The sequence below is a fragment of the Ursus maritimus genome, unplaced genomic scaffold, assembly GCF_017311325.1.
Source record: "Ursus maritimus isolate PB19 unplaced genomic scaffold, ASM1731132v1 scaffold_18, whole genome shotgun sequence".
NCBI lineage: Eukaryota > Metazoa > Chordata > Mammalia > Carnivora > Ursidae > Ursus > Ursus maritimus.
This window is the reverse complement of record NW_024424230.1, coordinates 38,933,000-38,954,009: the sequence shown is the minus strand read 5'-3', so window position 1 is coordinate 38,954,009 and position 21,010 is coordinate 38,933,000. Positions and strand designations below refer to the sequence as shown.

Genomic DNA, 21,010 nt, shown 5'->3' with positions numbered 1-21,010 from the left:
TTTCACCTTAAGTACATTTCATTTAAAATTATTTTATAGTTCTTCTGGGCATCCTACCTTTAAGTGTCCCTTGTGTCAAGAATCAAATTTTACCAGACAGCGTTTACTGGATCACTGTAACAGTAATCACCTATTTCAGATAGTTCCTGTGGTAAGTACCTATGTTTAAGACAGTCCTCTGCTTAAATATGCTGTTCCATTTATTTCATTTCATGTGTATAAGGGAAAGTAGTTGATTTAAATTTGGATGGGGCATTATCATTAAGGTAGATTTTTGTCAACTAGAAATTGATGACTGTGAAGCAAAACGAGATATTTAAAATTCTAGTAACTCACTTGTAGAAAGGGAGATCCTTATTGTAAGGCTAATGTAGGAGAACAGCCTGGAGGAGAATGAAGTCATGAAAGGTGAACTGGGGATTTTCATTTAAGGAGTGGCAGACCCAACCTCTGTCGGGGCCTCTCAGTTTCTTAGTCTATATGATGCAACTGGATCTGGTCTGATGGATCTGCTGCAGGTGAAAGCACTTAAAAATAAGAATAAAGTCAGTAGGTATTTTTAATTGTATCCTTGCAGAATCTAGTATATGAATGCATAAAGCATGGAAGGAAAAGAATCATACTTTCTTTTTGATGCGTACATATCTTTTTGATGCCATTTTGAGGCTGTGTAAGAAAGGGGTGAGACCTTTTTGATGAATGAGGGAGACAGAGTGGAGTGCGGGATTCCAGCATTGTGTTAATGGTCCTACAAGTCCTCTTTTGGAACATGAGTTACACAGGTAAGTGATTTCAACTGTGGATGGTACAGGAGAAACTGAGCTGGAAGAGATACTTCCTTTTCAGCTGTACATTTTGATATATAAATATTTTCTTCAGAAATAAGAGTAGAAGGAAAATTTTATAAATAAAATAAGGATTATAGGTACTTCTAAGCAGTTTTAGTTGGTTGTGCTAGAAAAAGTTGGGAAAGAAGATGCCTCAGTAACTACTGAGGCTGCCCTTAAACTCTCACATAGTACTAAGGGAGACACACCACCTACTCTGCTCATTAGGGGGACGGTCAGTTACTGTTAAATAAAATACAATTGCCAAAGATCTCTCCAGGAAAAATCTCACATTTAAGAGATTTCATTTGTTTTATATTGCATTGGCAAATTTTTGTTCCTGCAACACAGCACAAACTTTGGCTAGAGTCCAGTTACCAAAAATTGTTTCTTATTTGATTTGAGGGTGTCATCCATTCACTTCTTAGCGTGTCCTTTATTTAAAACCTTAAGGATATGATTTAAAGTTTACTTCACTTTTATTTTACTTATAAATAAAAGTAAACTAATAATAATTATCGTTAGTTGTGGCTCAAATGAGATTACATACTAGTTAATGATAGCAACTATGATTGGTATTATTAACGGTTGAGTGTGATGTTTCTGTTCAAACAGTTGTGTGGTCGGAGATATAAATAATAGAATGTATATCTCTTTTTATTGTGTTGTGTTAGATTATTATAATTTATCTGACGTAGTTTGGTCAGGAAATGATCTTGTCTTGAAATTTGGACCTTAGAAATGGTTTTCATGTAGACATTTTCAGTAACATAAGCTTGTGTTGTTTTAATACTTAATTAGTATGTTTGGATATTTTCATTATTTTATATTTAAAACATTCTGTTTCTCATAGACATGTCCTATTTGTGTGTCTCTTCCTTGGGGAGATCCTAGCCAGATTACTAGAAATTTCGTTAGTCATCTAAATCAAAGACATCAGTTTGATTATGGAGAATTTGTGGTAAGTGAAATTCTTTAAGCTTAAGAAAATACCCTGTAAATATTCAGGTTAAATTAACTTTTTCAATCTAGACTTGAGTTTTGAGACAAGCTGATGTATCATACTGGTTGGTTATAGAGCAGGTTCTGTTTTTAGAATAATACAGATGAACTTTGGTTTGTGGAAATGGTAAAAGTTGAATTTGCTCTTCACCTCCTGTTCTAGAGAGATAATTAATAGAAGAAGAGCAAACCCCCAGATTGACAAAATGATTTATGTGAAAACTGTCTAGATTTAAGGGATAATTGTACCTGCTTAGAGAAGTAAAACTGGTACAACAGATGAAGGAGAATGTATTTCTCATGTAGTATAAGTTGTTTATTATAATAGATTTCTCAAAGCTACATATGAGACACATTCTTTTTATTCTGTTTTATTTTTTTGTTTTTAAAGATTTTATTTGAGAGAGTGAATGGAAGAGCGAGAGAGGTCACGAGGTGGCGGAGGGACAGAATGAGAGGGAGAAGCAGGCTCCCTGCTGAACAGGGAGCCCTCCATGGGGCTTGACCCCAGGACTGACCAAAGGCAGACACCCAACTGACTGTGCCACCCAGGCACCCTGAGACACATTCTTTTTAAAAACGAGGGAGCTTAATTATTAAATAAAGCCAGGTTGAGTAGATTCTGGTCTTAGATGATGGCTTTAACAGGGCATGAGGGAAGTTATATAATATAAAAACAAATCCCTAAAGCAAAACATGGGCTTACTTTCTACCTCCCAAATGTGTCATGATAATTTTTTAAAGAAATTAGATAGCTTTTCTTTTATTGTGAAATTACATTTTATTCAACTGCAGTGAATTAGAACCATATCTAATTCAATACTAATCCTGACAGAATGGCTGATACTTACTTTCCAGGTTAGGTAAGCACAGGCATGTGCAGTTCTGACAATGGCTTGAACAGAATTTACATTTTTCTCTGCTCTCTCCAGGGTTGAAATTATGTCATTATTGATAAGTGTTTTTTTATTTTGTGGAATTTGCATTTTTAGTCATATTGTTTTAAAATAACAGCTCAAACGTATGTAAAATTCAGGTGTACTTTTATGATTTTAGCATTTTTATGAAATGTAGAGTCTTAAATTCTCATTTTAAGAAAGTTTACTGTGGAGAACTATGATTTGGAAAAACAAAAATATATTTTATGAACCACTTTTGACCTAATTGTCTAATTGTTTTATTTTGCCACAGAAGAGTATATAATTTTAATTATTTGAGATTGTCAAGTGGAATCCTTTTTTTTTTTTTAAAGATTTTATTTATTTATTTGACAGAGAGAGACAGCCAGTGAGAGAGGGAACACAAGCAGGGGGAGTGAGGGAGGAAGAAGCAGGCTCCTAGTGGAGAAGCCTGATGTGGGGTTCGATCCCAGAACGCCGGGATCATGCCCTGAGCTGAAGGCAGACGCTTAACGACTGCGCCACCCAGGCGCCCCAAGTGGAATCCTATTTTATTTATTTATTAATTTATTTATTTTAAAAGATTTTATTCATTTATTTGACAGAGAGACAGCCAGCGAGAGAGGGAACACAAGCAGGGGGAGTGGGAGAGGAAGAAGCAGGCTCCCAGTGGAGGAGCCTGATGTGGGGCTCGATCCCAGAACACCAGGATCACGTCCTGAGCCAAAGGCAGATGCTTAACGACTGTGCTACCCAGGCGCCCCTGGAATCCTATTTTAAAGCAAACCCATGGGACATAAATGATAGCAAGTAGAATTAAGTGAAGGAGAGTGGAGTAACTAAGATTGAGCGAACTGTAGTTTTTAGTTTCATGTTAGGATTAAGAAGCTGCTGTTCAGTTCTCTTAATTCAATAAATGCTTATTTTCTTTAAAATGAATTTATTTTCAGACATTTGACATTCTTTTCTAGAGATGATGGAATTTATTATCACTTACAGTTGTAGGTTATCTCTAACTGTACTTTTAATTAATGACATCATAAAGCACTATAACTTTCAGATTTCATTCTCTGCTGATCCCATTTGTTGTTTATCAGTTATACTTAAATAATTACAACTGAACTTAATTACTAAAGTTATATTGTAACATAAACCGTTTCAAGTGTGTGTAATGTATTGGACAAAGTATTAAGTAGTGGAATATGTCTTTCCTATTGACATGTTAATGTCATTGTTTTTAGAATCTTCAGCTAGATGAGGAAACCCAGTATCAAACTGCTGTTGAAGAATCTTTTCAGGTAAACATCTGAAGGCTATAGACATCTCTGCATCTTTGTACCTGCAAGTGCCATCTTTAAGGGGAAAACTACATGAAGTCACCGTTTCAGTAACTTGATGTGTATATTAATAAAAGTAATTCAGTCTATTGATTTAGTTTTTTAATTAAAAAATAAAGGTGGGCCATCTAAAAACTTCATCTTCTTGATAAGTTAAAAAATGAAAGTTAGGACATTATCTTTAAAAATACTGAAAGGATTATATTCATTAATGTAATGAACAAAAGGGATTCCATGTTGTACTTATCTTTTTTTATATTACACAGTCTTGAATTTTTCCTTTTGTTGCTTTTGGAATTTGGTGCAGTTCCTCCCATTGATGTTCTTGTACACAGGTAACACGCAGTGGCACATTCTGAAAGGGGTGATTGATAGAAATCTACCAAATCTGAGCCAGTTACCAGAGTTGCAGAATGGAGACTTGAAGTGCTAAATGAAACAATCCAAAGGAAACTTTTTTAATACAGATTCTAGCTGAAGAATTCAACTATAAGAAAATTGTATTTATATAATGTTTAGTATTTTTGAAGACTAGTGAGATTTCTTTAATAATTATAACTCTTTAAAAAGTGAAAGTTCATTGTAAAGATATTTCCTTTTTGCCTTAGAAGGAAATACTAAGAGAAAAATTTATTTCTTAGGCAGGCGGTTTCAAATCCTGTTTGTTCGGCTGACTAATTTGTAAGCCTAGAGTTTGTTAAGCTGAATTGCAGCTCTTTGGCCTCAAAATTTTCAGTAGCCAGTATTTCTCTTTAGCTAAGATGAAACTTTTATTAGAAACTTCCAGTTGGTGTTATCATATTCTATATGTTTATTTAAATGAGAGGTTTGGCTTCATCTCAGTTTAGAAATTCGTTCAAAGCTAAAGATGTATATGTATATATGCATACACTTTTGTATGTGTATATACACGCACATATGCATGCAATTTGTCAGGTTATATACAGAATTTCTATTAAGATTTTTTAAATGGACAAGCAATATGGGATTGAGTATCTGATTTGATTAAATTTTTATATATCACCAAATTTTTAAAAAGTAACAGCCAAATGCTAAGTGGTCTTTGGCTACTATTACACCTTTAAAAGTTGAATTTACACACACACGTAGTTACCTTGTTTATATGGTGCTCATTTGTTATTCTCAAAGATAATGCATGACTATGAAGTAATGAGATGGATGCCACCAGCCACTGTTTCACTACTTTTTAGTCAAAACTGGGTTTATTCTTAGTATTTATTAATGAGAATCATAAAATAACTTGTATTAGAAGGCCTAAATCACAGAATAAAAGAGGAGTGTATTAGCTGACATTCCATACTAATATGCATTGTTTAAAACAGCTTTCTTTAAAATAACTAAAGAACATAAAAGAAAATCTCAGAAGTAGTTTGCTGCTAATATATACATATATTGTATGAAAGGGTATATTTTGGTTTTGTTAAAAACCCTTGTTGACTTTTCTACAGTGAACATTTTTTTTAACTTGATTTAATAAAAATGTTAATTTTGGAAGTGGAGTTTTGTAAAAACCTTTTTCAGTCAAACAATAATGACTATGGTAGTAATAACAATCACCAAAAAAGCCATACATCTTGATGAACATATGCCTTTGTTCCGTCATTCGAAAGAGTGATGTTTACTATGTGCTTGAACATTTTCTCTGCAGTTACATGAGTGTAATTGTAAGAACAGCTATTTAATGAACTCTTTTTAAAAAGATTTTTGACCATAGGTTTTCCAATTTAAAGCAATAACTTTACTACTTTCTTTCAAAGTTAATACTTCCAGTATATCAAGTTTTAAACCATTCTGAGATTTGAGAACTTCTTTAAATGAAAACTGTAGTAGAGATCATCTTGATGAAATTGTGTTTTGAGGTTTGTGGATTAGTTAAATATCAATAATAGTCTTGTGTGTCTTTCCTATAAACTTTTCATAAGGAAAATATTGACTGTTTGCTGTTATGGGAACTCCTCAGTATGGAAATGTTTGTTTAAAATCTCACCTTTTGTCAATGGATTAAGAATAGGGACAGGCTTTACAGATTTACAGTTTAAATTCATGAGAAGGTCCTTATTTTTAATATGCTTATAGCTGAGTCAGAATAAAGGAGGGAAACTATTGATTGCTGATACCTAAATTTCACAGTACCACTTCTAAGAAAGCGATTTCCCTCGGCAAGTTACAGTTTATGTTGTTGAACAGAGTCTTATTTGAGATGTATTGCTTTATTTTTCAATTAAAAGTGGTTTTCTCCTACTTGTGTGTCTAATTAAAATTTTGTCTAGAGGCAAACATGATAGCATTTAATTCTCATAACTCACCCCGGAAGACATGTAGGAGATAACCCATTATTTTGCACTTGAAAAAGTGGATAGGAGAAGGCTACCACATGCTGATGCTATATGTTGGATTTAACTTTATAAACCTATTTTATCTTTCTTTCAAATGTTAATCAACTTATAAGGCTATTTTGTCAAGTGTTTATGCAGCAAGATTTTCAAGTCCTGTTAGCAACCAGGTAGAAAGCTAGTTAACAGGTTAATAAACACTTTTATATGGAGAAGTTACCCTTAAGTAAGGTATCAGGGTTGTAAGAACATACTGCCAAGTACAATATCATACACCTTTTATGTTGCTTAATAAGTATTAATTATGACCTTCATTGAATCATAACTTTTATAGAAATCCGTTAGTGCTGCTACTCAAAAGAATAAATCTTTTGAGGAGGCAATGACGTTTTAGCCTTTGTGACCCAGAAAACATGTAAATACATGTAGTATAAAACTCATGATAGAAATATGAATAAAGTACTCGTTCCATGATACCACTTAGTGTCAATATAATTTTCTGATTATGCAATACAATTTTGAAAAACGTGGAATGAAGAGGAGCCTCAAAAAAAATGGGTATTACAACCTGTATTTCCCCCTAATCTGACAGCAGTTGTCCAGTCCTGGGGCTGAGAGAGGTGACAGTTGCCACACCCCCACTGCTGAAATGAGAAAGATAAATGTGTGTATTCCATTATGTACTTAACTGGCAAGCTTGCATTAAACTACACCATACAGTTTCCTGTGTTAATAGGAATTCTTGAGAGTATAATGGTGAAGGATATACCATTACAGAATTCAAGATGAGCCCGGCAGGGGAGTGAATGTGGATTAGACCTAATCAGATGAATTATATTCATTCTATGGAGAGGAAGAAGGAACACATGAAATGTGAATGAAAGAAATTTCCCACTTGTCAATGTGGCAAAATAATGCATAACGTGCACAAGGTGAACAATAGACTGAGTAATCAGACCTTAGATCAAGAAAAAACATTAGAATCCCATAAATCCCTTATTTCTACTTGCAGTCATAACTCATCACCACTGCAAACTTTTAATACCACAGGTTGTTTTGCCTGTTTTTATATTTTATAGAAAAGGAAGCACACAGTAAAAATCATATCTGGCTATTTTTGCTCAACATTGTTTTGAGGTTTTTAATTTAGTCAGCAGCTACCTACAGTAACTTGTCTTTTGTCCAGAACAGAAAAGCTAAACAGTAGCTTTTGTGAATTTGTGAATGTTAGATACATCGCAAGTGGTTCTTTTCATGTACGTTGGCACTCGCAGGTGCCGATCTAGGTAAAAACTGAAAATGGTCTGGATAACTGGGGAATAACAGGTGAAGAGAGGAGCCAGTGGCCTTCCACAGCTCTTAACCTGATCTTTCTCCTAAGCTGCATGGTGGATGTTCTCTTTCCAGGGCATTTTGCAGACAGTGGCTCTTACTAAGGACGGACTCTATTTCCTGGGAATTGAGTAATGCACGGACAGAAACTGAAGGAGGGATACAGTGGATACAAAAGAAGGGATACTGAAAATGTTTAAGACAACCACGCCTAGTTTCTTGGGTTAGAATGGTTTTGAAGATTCTGCAGGTTGAACTTTACATGGTTTTGGACAAATTAGTCTCTCATCTCTGTGGGTTTTAAGGATTGTGCTAACACACAAAGGGCTTGTTATCTATACTGTTCGTTAATACTGTTCAGATCTACCAATTATATCTGGCAGGTCTCTCAGTAAATCCTGCCAGGAAAGTCTGGAGTAATATTTTTTTTCTTTCAGAATATAGATCCTAAAGGGTTATTAGTTTTTGTTATCCTCAACTTTTGCAGGAAGATCTGACACATTGTGTTTGTTTCCAAGAAGTACAAATACTCGAGATAATGAGGTATTCTAAATAAAAATAATATATCTTTTAGAATAATCCTTACGAAGAATAATCAGCTGATAATCATACTAAGTAATCAAATGTATGGCCAGGATTTATTGATGAGAAATTTATTCAGCCTGCCCCCATTTTATTGAGATACAATTGACGTACTGAACCGTAGAAGGTTAAGGTGTATAGTGTAATGGCTGATTGACCAATATTGTGAAATGATTACCACAGTAAGTTAACACCTATGTATACATACAAAAAAGGATTTTTTCCCCTTGTGATGAGAACTCTTGTGATTTATTGCCTTAACTTTCAAAGATCATATAGCAGTGTATATAGTCCTCATGTTCTGCATTATGACCCACTTTATTTTTTAACCATTCTTAGTTCTTAGCCAGTAATTACCAGGAAGAAACCACTGTCTAGAAGAAAACTTATTTTGCAATATTAACAAATCACTTGAATAGCTTCTATATCATTACCATTTGAATAGCTTATATATGTTTGTCTAGGTTATTCAGTAGTCTTAAAGGGCTTAAATAGTTTTTCTGAGCTTTTTGAAATATTCATGAGTGTTAAGAATATTACTTTATGCTAACTTTGTTTTTCTGTTTCTAAGTAGAATTGATGTATTGCACCTTAAAAGCATTTTTATGTTTATAAAGTAATTTTAGTTTGACTAGATGAACAGTTCTCAAACCTTCTTGGTTTTGAGTCCCTATGACACTCAAATTATTGGTGTAAAAAAAATATTCTGCCATAAATATCCTAAATATAAGAAAACAGTAATTTTCTAAACATTTACAATAGTTGGGCTGTATTAACAAAAATATTCATAGAAAATGCTCTTGTAGAACTGACACACTTCCCACCTATGGCTGGCTGTTCCTCCATCTAGAATTTAAGCAAGATGTTCCCTAACATAAATTTATCCCTTAAAAAAGAACCAAAAACCCCCCACAAAAACACCCTTCTAGCAAACATCTTACTAAGATAACATCCTTAAGCAACATTGTATTCAATTTCTTTTTAAAACTTTGTACTTAAAGTAGAAGTATTTTAATAATCCAAGCATGCTTCCATTCTCTGTTGTGGGAAGCTTCATTTTTTGTGTACTAGTTGGTACTTTTTGCAGTTTGGATACTTCCAAGAAGGTGCTTTAGGGATTCTGCAGAAAAAGATTTTATACCAGATAATTTCCCAAGAAAGATTTTTTTTTTTTTGCATCCGGCCTTTTGAAATTTAAGCTATGTCTTTAGTTGGCAAGCTGCAGAACCCCGGCAGTTTATGGGGAAGATTAAGCTGAACAGAGAGGATGGCTTAGCAAAAAGAAAACCATGATTAAGGCTGTGAAGTTAGTGCTGTGGAGCTGAGTGGAGCACTTTCTGAGCTCCTGAGATTTTCCAGAATGTTGGCATCCCATTTAAGGGATCTCCACAAAACAACTACATAATTCTACTTCTTAGTCTGATCAAAAATAACAAAACTGCCACCTCTGACTTTGTTTTTAATTGAGATAAAATTGATAACATTAGTTTCAGGTGTGCAACACAGCGATTAAATATTTATATTGTGAAATGATCACCACAGTAAGTCTGGTTAACATCTGTCACATAGTTGCAAATTTTTTTTCTTGTGATGAGAAAAACTTTTTAAGATTTACTTTTAGCAACTTTCATATATACAGTACAGTATTATTAACTATAGTCACCATATGGTACATTACCTCCCCATGACTTACTCATTTTATAACTGGAAGTTGGTACTGTTTGAGCACCTTCACTCATTTTTGCCCATCTCCATCCTCTCCTGGCAACCACCAGAAGGGCAATCATACAGTATTTGTCTTTCTCTGACCTATTTCACTTAGCATAATGCCCTCAACTTCTATCTGTGTTGTTGCAAATGGCAAGATTTCCTTTTTTGTGGCTGAATAATTGTGCATGTGTGTGTATGTGTGTGTAGACACTTAAGTTGTTCCATGTCTTGGCTATTATAAATGCTGCAATGAACATGGGAGTGTGGATATATCTTTGAGATCCTGATTTTATTTCCTTTGGATATATACCCAGAAATGGAATTGCTGGATCATATGACAGTTCAATTTTTACTTTTTTGAGAAAACTCCATAATGTTTTTCATAGTGGCTGTACCGATTTACATTCCCACTAACAGTGCACAAGAGCTCCCTTTTCTCCACATCCTCGTCAACACTTCTTTAATTTTTTTATAAGATTTTATTTATTAGAGAGAGAGCTCGAGAGGGGGGAGGGTCAGAGGGAGAAGCAGACTCCCTGCTGAGCAGGGAGCCTGATGGGCTGTTGGATCCCAGGACTCCAGGATCATTACCTGAGCTGAAGGCAGATGCTTAACCGACTGAGCCACGCAGGCGCCCCTATTATGTGCATTGTATTAGAAACCATATTTTCATCAAAATTGTTCCAAGAGTATATGAGCATTGATAGCAATTTATACCAGTTATAACCTCTAAAATGTTTTTCATAATTTAGTACCTTCTGTTTATGACTAGTGAATTTTCTTTTTTGGTTTTGGCTCATTGTTGCTACATACATATTTCAAATTTTAATTTTGACATTCAACACATTAGCTATCACTCCAAGATTCACTTGCAAATTGGATAAACAAGGCCTCGACCTTATTGCACATGACCGAACTAGCCCAGGAGCAAATCATGAAAGACTGCTTTAGTCAGGTTTCATCTATTAATAATTGAGTACAATTATCAAACCACTTATGAATGTGCTTAAATTCTAATCTCTAGCTCTTGCATATTGTTTACAGGACTAACAGTTCTTCATCTACTAGCCCATGAAATGTGTTAAAATATGAAATGTATTTCGTTTAATTTGACTTAGTGAATATAGAGCAGGTCCTTTAATTACTATTTTCTTTTCTAATTGCTTACAAGCCAGCCACTCTAGAATTTTGTCAAGCAACTTAATTACTCTTTGGAAATTAGTTCTCTCAGGAATGCTTAAAGGGGACTACATGTGGCATGCTCTATGGTCTTCAGTTGTGTTAGGTGTATTATTTCAATAGAGCTGGAAGTTTTTGTTTCTTCCACTTGTTATTTAGGTCTTGAATATTAGGGTGGACATTCTGATTCTGAAGAAATATTTCTTGCACAAAATTTGGGAACAGTTTGATCCAGATAGGGTTTCGTAGGTATGAGTGGTGCTTACGATATCAACACTTTTCAGTGCATACGTGTCTATTTAGAAGAGAAGATTCTATCTGCAGGCTTATTCCTTTCATATTCCTGACAAATGACCCTTCTGCTTATTATGTAATGTGGTCAAATAATGATTTAAGGAGGCAAGTTGATCTGAGGTTTGTAAAAGCTGTAATACAGCAAAAGTTACATTTATTTTATAGCAGTTTGAGTTGGGTTTAAGAAATCACACCATTTAATTCAGGCATGGAAATGTACACATGAAATCAATGGAGTCTGTGTCTTTGTTATTCTAAACCTGGGACTTACTGGGGGCACTTGGCTGGCTCAGTGAGTGGAACATGTGACTCTTGATCTGGGGGTCGTGAGTTCGAGCCCTCTGTTGGGCATAGAGATTACTTTTAAAAAGAAAATAAAATAAACCTGGAAATTACTGGTTTACTTGTCTCTTGTCTTCATCATTGTTCAAGGATTATTTGCGGTAGTTCTATTGTAACATCACAAATTTAAAAGTGATTAGCGTCATAACCACCATAGATTGATATTCAGTTCACCTTGAGAATATGACAGGGCTGCCCACGTTGCCACCCCAACCCCCCCGGGCTGTATGTCTTAGGTTATAAGACATACAGGAGCCAGGTCCAAAAATCAAAATCTTGGGTGAAGCCAGAGGTCAAATCATGGATGATGAGGTCAAAAGCACTGAGCCAAGAGGGAAGAGATAAACTCCAGTGAGCTGGTTGGGGGATGGAGATGCTTCTAGTCACTGAAGCAGACCCAGAGCAAGGAAAGAAGGAAAGCATGAGTATGCTGTGGTGTGAGGTTCAGGTAAACCTTAGCAGAAAGAGAGCCTCTCAGCTTAGGCACCCCTTTCATTCTTGTCGTGCTCCCTGGAGATCGGATGTGAAGCTGGAGGTAAGAATTCACATGAAGTAGCTATTTACTTGTACTCAGGTATCTTGAGCTTCCATTCTCTATTAACTTATGCTTATGATAAATATTTTCCTCAGTAAAAAAGACGGAAATCAGTTTTGCAGTCCGTTAAGCATCTGACTCTTGGTTTCAGCTCAGGCCCTGATCTCAGGGTCATAAGATTGAGCCCTCTGTCAGACTCCACGTGGAGTCTGCTTAAAACTCTCTGCCCGTTCCCCCAACTCATGTGCACGTGTGCTCTCTCTCAAATAAATAAATTGTAAAAAAAAAAAAATTACTGCACCAGACCAGACTGAAAATTTTGAGAGTGTGATTACGGTGCTCAGTTGGTATTGCCCAACACCTAACATACAGTGGGCACTCAATATGTGTTGAACTGTTTTACGGCAGTAAGGAGAAATGGCATGGGCTCTCCCTTTGCTGAGGGACTAAGGCGTTGAGATGGATGGAGACTTTAAGAAATTGGATTCATTTTAGATAACTATTAAGATGCATGATCAATAAAAATTAACACAATATCCAGCTCTTCCCGTAAGTGGCCTGAGGTGATCTCAGAAAATGGCTTGCTACTCACTTGACCCAGAAAACCCTACGAAATCATGCAGGCAAGAGGTTCAAATCTTCATGGTCATTTTAAGAACACACATCTGCCCAGGCCATCAAGGATAGGCATATCTGAAAAGACACCAAGCACCTGAAGGATGTCGCTTCGCAGAAACAATGTGTGCCACACCGTCAGAATAGTGTGGAGTTGGTAGGTGTGCCTGGGCCAAAGAGTGTGGCTGCACACGTGGTCGGTGGCCCAGAAAGAGTGCTGAATTGTACTGCACATGCTTAGAAATGCAGAGAGTAATGGTGAACTCATGGGTTAGATTCTCTGGTCATTGAGCACATCCAGGAGAACAAATCCCCCAAGATATGTTGAATTTACAGGGCTTCTGGCCGGATGACCCCACACGTTTGCTCTCCCTGCCACACTGAGATGCGCCTTACTGAAAAAGAGCAGATTGTTCCCAAACCAGAAGAGGAGGTTGCACAGAAGAAAAAGGTATCCCCAAAACCTACGGCCTGGGAATAAGTTTTGCATAAAATAAATGCAAATAAAAAATTTAAAAAAAAATCCAGAAAAACTATAGAAGGCATTTCATTAAGAGACTTGAGAAAGACCTGAAGGTCTAGAAAGGGAAAATAAGGAATAAATTATGTATTAGGAGACCCTAAAGAGGAGACTCATGAAAGAAAAATAGTTTAAAAATACCACCATTATAAGTGTTTATTAAACACTTATAATTCTAATGTACTTTGGGGCCCATTGTTTTGCTTGAGTTTCAAATTGATGGTGTAGATAGGGCAAATATCATTCCCATTTTACAGATGAGGAATCTGAGTCATGGTAGATGAGGTTGGGTGACAGTCCAGGGTTATATTCCAGCTTGACAGTAGTCCTAGCTCTTAATCCAATGCTCTTTCCAACACACTGGCTTGTCTACAAAGGATGAATCGCCCTTGAGTTTGTCTAGCAGAAGACACTTACCCATTTCCATTTATTCCATTTAGTCCATATTCCCTTTCTTCTACATGTCTGGGTCTCCCCTCCAAGGAGACCTGCTTCTGAATCCAGGTCTCTGGAGTTATCTATTAGCCACCACAGCCCTAAATGATATATTTTTACATACTGTCTCTGTAATTATCTCCCCGGACTGAGACTTGGTACTTTAAAACTTATTGTACTTATTTGCTTAGTGAATGATTTCTATTTAATGAGGGGTTAGTGTATGCCAGGACCTGTCCTGCACGCTGGCAGACAATCTGGAGCAGAAAGACACAGTCCTGCCCCTATGACATTGTAGAGCAGCGGGTGAGAGACAAACATTAAATATTGACACACACAAGTCCCACTTTGCAACGGTGATAAGTTAAAAGGCACACGATGCTATGAGAGCTCAAACTTGTAGGGTTTGATTCCGTCCCAGAGGTCCTAGAAAAAGGTACCAGTTGAAATCAGTTCTGAGGGATGCCTGGGTGGCTCAGTTGGTTAAGCATCTGCCTTGGGCTCAGGTCATGATCTCAAGGTCCTGGGATCGAGCCCCATGTCGGGCTCCCTGCTCAGCGGGGAGTCTGCTTCTCCCTCTGCCTGCTGCTCCCCCTGCTTGTGCTCTCCTCTTGCTCTTGCTCTGACAAATAAAATCGTAAAAAAAAGAAGAAAAAAGAAAGAAACCAGTCTGAAAAAGCAGGGATTAACTAGATAAAAACAGGGGTAAAGAACTACACTAGTTCTTTCAGTCTTTTCCATCATTGCAAACTCCTTTCAAACTTCAGAAAGTTCCTCAGACCTCCCCACATGACGAGTGGCAGGTTTTTATGATTGATGAAATATTCAGTGTGATTAATCCAACAATGACACTAAATGGATTTATAATGCATGAATCACTCAATACTTAAATACATTTGAACCATATTTCTTATTTTCGTGGGATATTAATTACTGACTATACAGACCACACTTACTACAATGTGACCCTCCTTATATACTCCAAGGCTTTCAGGGTTGGTGCCGGTGGGTTGTCCTTCCCTGAGCTAATTTGTGGGTATCTACTACTGGACGAAGAGAGGGCGAGACCTTGCTCTTCTCTATTTTACAAACCTCCGCCGCTAGGTACCGAAGTGTATTTTCCAGTGACTTCTTGCAGACATCAGTCTCAGCCAGCCTATGGTCCTGTTTCAGGGGTGGGTGGTTGTTGCTTGAGACCCAGTAATTTTGAAATGGGAAAATTATATTAAGGAAAGAGAAAACAAGCCTTGGGGAAAGCAGTGGTTGGTCAAACTGGATGCATCTCAGCAATCTGCTACGGTTCAGCGTAAGACTTTGTTAGAAAAAAAGGTAGGAGGGGCAGTTCTCCTAAGAACGTTTAAACCAGCCTGTTAAAAAGGCAGATTCTGGAGTGCTCCTTGGGCTGCCGAAACTCTGGAAATGAAGCCCCAGAGCAGTGCTGCGGGGGCGCCTCGGCCCAGACGCTGCGCTCTTCCTTCCCTTGGCCTGGACTGTCTAACCTCTCCTCACCTTCTCGGCCTCCTGGCTTACCCTCAGCCTAGGTTCTTCTGCGAAGACATCACTGACCCCTTCAGAGAGAGTCCAGTGCTCTTTCCCAGCCCCCAGTGTAGGGGATCGCGCTCCAGTGACCGTCCCTCAGCCCCGCGTGTCTCTGCGCAAGGCTGGGAGCTCAAGGCAGCGGCTCAGAGGCGCTCAGCAAACACTGCGCACGGACTTTGTCTCTGCTCATGGGATGCTGCTATTCTAAATAAAGATTACCCGGCAATTGGGGAAAGGAGAAAACGAGAGTTTTGTGTAGACTCCAAAGTCATGTGTGACCTTGCCGTGATTTTAAGCTCTTGGGACAGTTGTTATCCTGAAGGATATAAAGTATTGTAATACATGTTCATGATTCTGTGACAGGAACTGGCAGCTGTGGGGGAAGGAAGCACATATTCCTACTTTTTATCTGTCACGTAAGTAACACACTGCTCCTAAATGCCAGGTGCACTTCTCCGCAGGGATGAAAATGCAGAAGGTCCGAGGAATGGCATCGAATTCCGAGCGCAGGCGGAGGCCGGCTGACGCACATACACGGAACAGCCACCAGGTGGCAGCTTAGAACTAGGACATTCCAGAATGAACGTTTGCAGCCCCAACACCTGAACACTCCGGGATGGAGAATGGAACGGCGGGTCTAGTGGAGCAATTCAAAAGGAGAAGAGAGAAAGAGGTTGTAGTACTTACTGCGTACATCTTTATAATTTTGTTTCCCCTAGAATCAAAGCCGGGCACACGCGTACACACCCAGACACAGAAAGTCTCACAAATGCACGCTGAACCCGCCTCACTCTCCAGAAGCCCCGCAGTGAGTCGAGATGCTCCAGGCCCGACTTGGCTGTCTTCAGGCAGCCCTCACTTCCTCTGTCCCGTGGGCCACACGCTTTCATTACCTATTGAGGGACATCCTGAGGATAACTGTGCCTTTATTTGATTTTCACCGAACGTATTTACTTTTGAACTTAACCCTCTTACAATATGTTACTCTACCCTGCTTATGAAAATATGCTTTCATAAATGTGTACATAGATTATATGTAACTATATCTTGTGTGTTATAAAAATATGTAACATACACTGATAAATCAGGGAACCAGTGCTTTCCATCCTTCCTTGCATGCAGTAGGTGCTCAATGTATGTTTACTGAACTGAACTGAAGGGAAAGAGAGATAAAGCGTCCAGGAAACGGAAGGTGCAGACTTAGCAGCAGAGCAAAAATTCAACACAGAGTAGAGGTCATAGAGGGTCATAGTGTAGAGGTCATAGTGCAGAGGTCATAGTGCAGAACATCATACAACATTCAACACGCTGTAGCTGGGTACAAAGCAACAAGGGAAAAAGCGAATGCCCACTTCGTCGCCTCTTCTCAGAGCAAACCAATGACATCCTCGGGTCCAGGAGACTCAGGATCTGCTCCTCAGTTTTGATCCAAACTGACACCATGTCCACATGTCCTTCTAGTGATTTGAACACCAGTTCTTCTACGATGAATATGAAACTTTAGTGAAAATAAGAATAGCATGAAGCTGATTACTAGGAGGCAAAGTTTTGAGGGCAAACATGCAGTCTGAACTCCTATTTCCAGTACCGTGCACAGAACAGGTATTTATAAAGACTGATCACAAACCCAACCTGTCCAAAAAGAAGTTCAAAAGCTAATCACAGGGAACCACAGGAGTATAGGGACTGGAGTAATTAAAAGGAAATGTTATTTACAGTAAACCATTTGTATAATTTAAAACCACTTAAAACATAGCTTTTGTTAAGTATCTAACAAATCAAAATTATATTTTAGCACAATCACCTTTCCCCAGACACACACACTAGGCTAAAAACAATGCCTATAGATAGGGCAAAGGTTACTATATCTTCCTGCCTTCAAGGAACTTGTAGCTTGGTGGGGGAAGATGATGTGCCCATAAAAACATATTGAATGAAGAATGGCAAAAATAATGCTGTACAATCCCAGAGGAGGGAGAGATCACTTTTTCGATGCTGAAACGTTCACGGAGGAGACTGCCATTGACCTGGACTTTGGAACGTGAATCACACCTAGATAACACAGGGCAGGGGATGGGGAGCATTCTTGGAGCAGAGGGCCAGGAACAGGCCCAGGAAGGCGTGCTCAGGAGATGGTGAAAAGAGCAGCCGGGACAGAGCAGAAGTTCATGGAGGGTGTGGCAGGAGATAAGGCAGAGATGCAGATGGGACGGAGCTGCGGACTCCCTTGGGGCCAAGCCAACAGGCTGTTCTTTACCCCAGAGGCACTAAAGGTCTTTGAAGGGGGTAGTGAGTTGGTGGAGGCTGAACTTCTGAGATTATATGGTGTATGTTGGTTTGTGTAGGATGAAAGATTAAGGTGGTGTTTTATTTTGTTTTTTTGTTTGTCTTTTAAAGATTTATTTATTATTTTTTGAGAGAGAGAGTGAGCATACAAGCGGGAGAGGGAGAGAGAGTCTCAACCAGGCTCTGCCCTGAGTGTGAAGCCTGAAGCAGGGCCCGATCCCAGAACTCTGAGATCATGACCTGAGCCAAAACCAAGAGTCGGATGCTTAGCCGAGTGTGCCACCCGGGTGACCCTTATTTTGTTTTTTTAAAACTATCTGAACAATCTGTAGCTACCGTGTGTATATGAATGTTCAAACGTCTTACAGCCAGTAGATTTATCACACAATTACGACTGGATTCGCAAAATAAATACGAGAGTCACATGCTATTTTAAACACAGTATTTTTAAATTCAGATGTTTCTGGGGAGTGGATGATGAATGGAGAGGAACAATGGCCATGGCTTTCTTTGGAAGCCACACTCCAAACCCTGTCTAGAGGGCTGAGAGCAGAATCTTAGTTTTGAAAGGGACTTTCCGTGGCCAGCCGTAGGTGAACCGTAGGTGGGGATGCAAACTGGCGCAGCCACAGTGAAGACAATTTGGAGGTTTCTCAAGAAATTAAAAATAGAACTACCGTTATATCTAGTAATTCCATTGCTGGGTGTTTACCCAAAGAATACAAAAACATTGATTTGAAAAGATATATGCACCCCTATGTTTACTGCAGCATTATTTACAATAGTCAAGATATGGAAGCAACCCAAGTGTCTATCGATAGATGAATGGATAAAGAAGAGGTAATACATAGCTACAATGGAATACTACTCAGCCATAAAGAGGAATGAGTTCTTGCTATTTGCAACAACATGGGTGGATCTAGAGAGTATAATGCTAAGTGAAGTAAATCAGTCAGAGAAAGAGAATACCGTATGAAGTCACTCATACGTGGAATTTAAGAAAAAAACCCAAACACACAAATACGAGACAAACCAAGAAACAGACTCTAAACTATAGAGAACACACTGATGGTCACCAGAGGGGAGGTGGGTGGGGGATGGGTGAAATAGATGAAGGGAACTAAGAGTACACTTACTGTGATGAGCATTGAGTAATGTATAGAATTGTTGAATCACTACATTGTATACGTGAAATGAATATAACACTTGTGTTAATTATACTGGAATTAAAAAATTCAGTTGGTTAAGCATCCCGCTCTTGGTTTCAGCTCAGTTCATGATCTCAGGGTGGTGAGATCGAGCCCCACATTGGGTTCTGTACTCCGTGCGGAGTCTGTTTGAAATCCTTTCCTCCTCCCTTTCCTTCACCCTCTGCTCCTCCCCCAGCTCACATGTGCTCTCTCTCTCTCTCTCAAATAAATAAATACAATCTTTTTTTTTTTTTTAAAGCATGACCGAAAGAAAATACCTGCTGCAGTGTCATAGTACTGGAAAGGATTTCAAGGTATTATCTATTGTAGTTTAATCAATTAGATGTAATTCATCTAATATAATGTCACCAATTCATTGAGCACCTATAACATGCTGGGCGTTTGGATTTGGTATTGTGAAAGCCCTGAGGAAGGGCCCTTGGCTCAGGTGGATCAGAGAGAGTTCCCTGAGGGGATGGCGCCGTAGCTTAGAGTTGAAGGGTAATCAGACATCAGCATGGTGGTACTCAACAGTTTGGAGGGTGTAGTTTTGGCGATCGTTGTGCAGGGAAGCCATCATACTTGGTATAATTGGTATATAAAGTAGCAGGTTGGAAGGGGCAGGAGATGTAGTTAAAGATGTAAACATAGCATGGAAGGCCTTGAGCGCCATGCTGTATAGACTGGGCCACAGAATCATTTACCCCACATAGTATTTGCATTTCTGTACATGTGGAAGAGAGATTCACAGGAGGCCACGTTGACAGAAAGGATCTGTTAGGAGGCCAAAGTCCAGAAGAAAGAGATGCCTAAGAGAGTGAAAGGGTACAGTAGGAAGGATGATAGAGGAGAGAAGGGAGGAGAGAAAGGGTTTCCACAATGTCAAGGCGGGAGTATGAGGAAGAGGAAGAAATGCAGAGAGCCAGTCCTCTGGTGGATGTGCCCAGGTGGACGGAGCCCTTAACTGTGACAAGCTTGCAGAAGATGGACTTGCCCAGAGGAGACCAAAGTGAGTTGAGTTCTAGACTTGTTGATTTTGAGACCTGTCCAGCAGGAGTTGGATCTTGAATCTGAAGCTTATGGAGAGGAGGTCAGTGAAACCGTGGGAACAGATTAGATCACCCAGACTGATGTGTAATGATATTTAATAGCTGTTACAGTCATTACACACTTTCTGGGAGTTTGTATGTATTTAACTTATTTAATTCTCCCAAGAACCCATTCAATTGATACTTTTACCCTATTTGTGTAGAAATGAGAGATTAGGAATAATAATGAGGACTTCTATAACCTCCCCCGAATCCACCTGCCTTCCTCATGTACTTGGTCTGCTGGCCTCAAATATTTGGTTTACTGTGGACCAAAGTCACTCTTCTCAGAGTGCAATCCCTCCACTTAAGTACTAGATCTCATCCTTTCTCACTGTGGACACTGTTTCAACAATTTTCCCGTCTCTCTATCCATCACAAAAATTTCCCTCTCCATTAGATCATTCTTGCCAGCCTACAAACATACAACGATTTCTCCCAATTCAAAGAAAGACCAAAACTCTCTCTGACCGCCATCCTGCTTTCTTGCTCATGTTCCATCCTTATTCTTTCTTTCACATCTCAGAAGAGTTGCCTCTACGCATTGTCTCTAACTTGCTCTATTTCATCCTTATTTGGACTCACTCCATATAGCTCTATTGCTTCCAGTCTGCCAAAATTGTTCTTGGCAAGGGGCCAAAGACCTCCATTTGGCTAAATCCAAGGATCAGCATTCAGTTTTCATCTTAGGTGACCTATCTGCAGCATCCGACTCAACTGACCACTCCCTCCCTCTTCTTGTTACTTGCTTTGGAGGCTACCAGTCTCTTGGGTCTTCTCTTACTTCTCTGGTCACTCATTTTTTTTAAGATTTTATTTATTTATTTGAAAGAGACAGCAAGAGAGGGAACACAAGCAAGAGGAGTGAGAGGGAGAAGCAGGCTTCCTCCAGAGCAGGGAGCCTGATGCGGGGCTCGATCCCAGGACCCTGAGATTATGACCTG

The 21,010-nt window shown here is 38.6% G+C and overlaps 1 protein-coding gene across 3 annotated transcripts in view; it reads left to right on the top strand.

Moving 5' to 3' along the window:
- RNF138 (ring finger protein 138) overlaps positions 1–6,327 on the top strand; it is a 34,826-nt gene extending 28,499 nt beyond the window's left edge. For 2 of the 3 annotated variants that reach the window (XM_040632616.1, XM_040632615.1), the window contains 3 exons: positions 40–151; positions 1,681–1,788; positions 3,970–4,154. In XM_040632616.1, coding sequence (XP_040488550.1) covers positions 40–151; positions 1,681–1,788; positions 3,970–4,038 — 289 coding nt within the window. In that variant the 3' untranslated portion in view covers positions 4,039–4,154. Of the gene's footprint in view, positions 1–39; positions 152–1,680; positions 1,789–3,969; positions 4,155–4,400 lie in introns of those variants that run through there. The other variant, XM_040632614.1, reaches the window with a different exon arrangement.
- Positions 6,328–21,010: the final 14,683 nt, after the last annotated feature.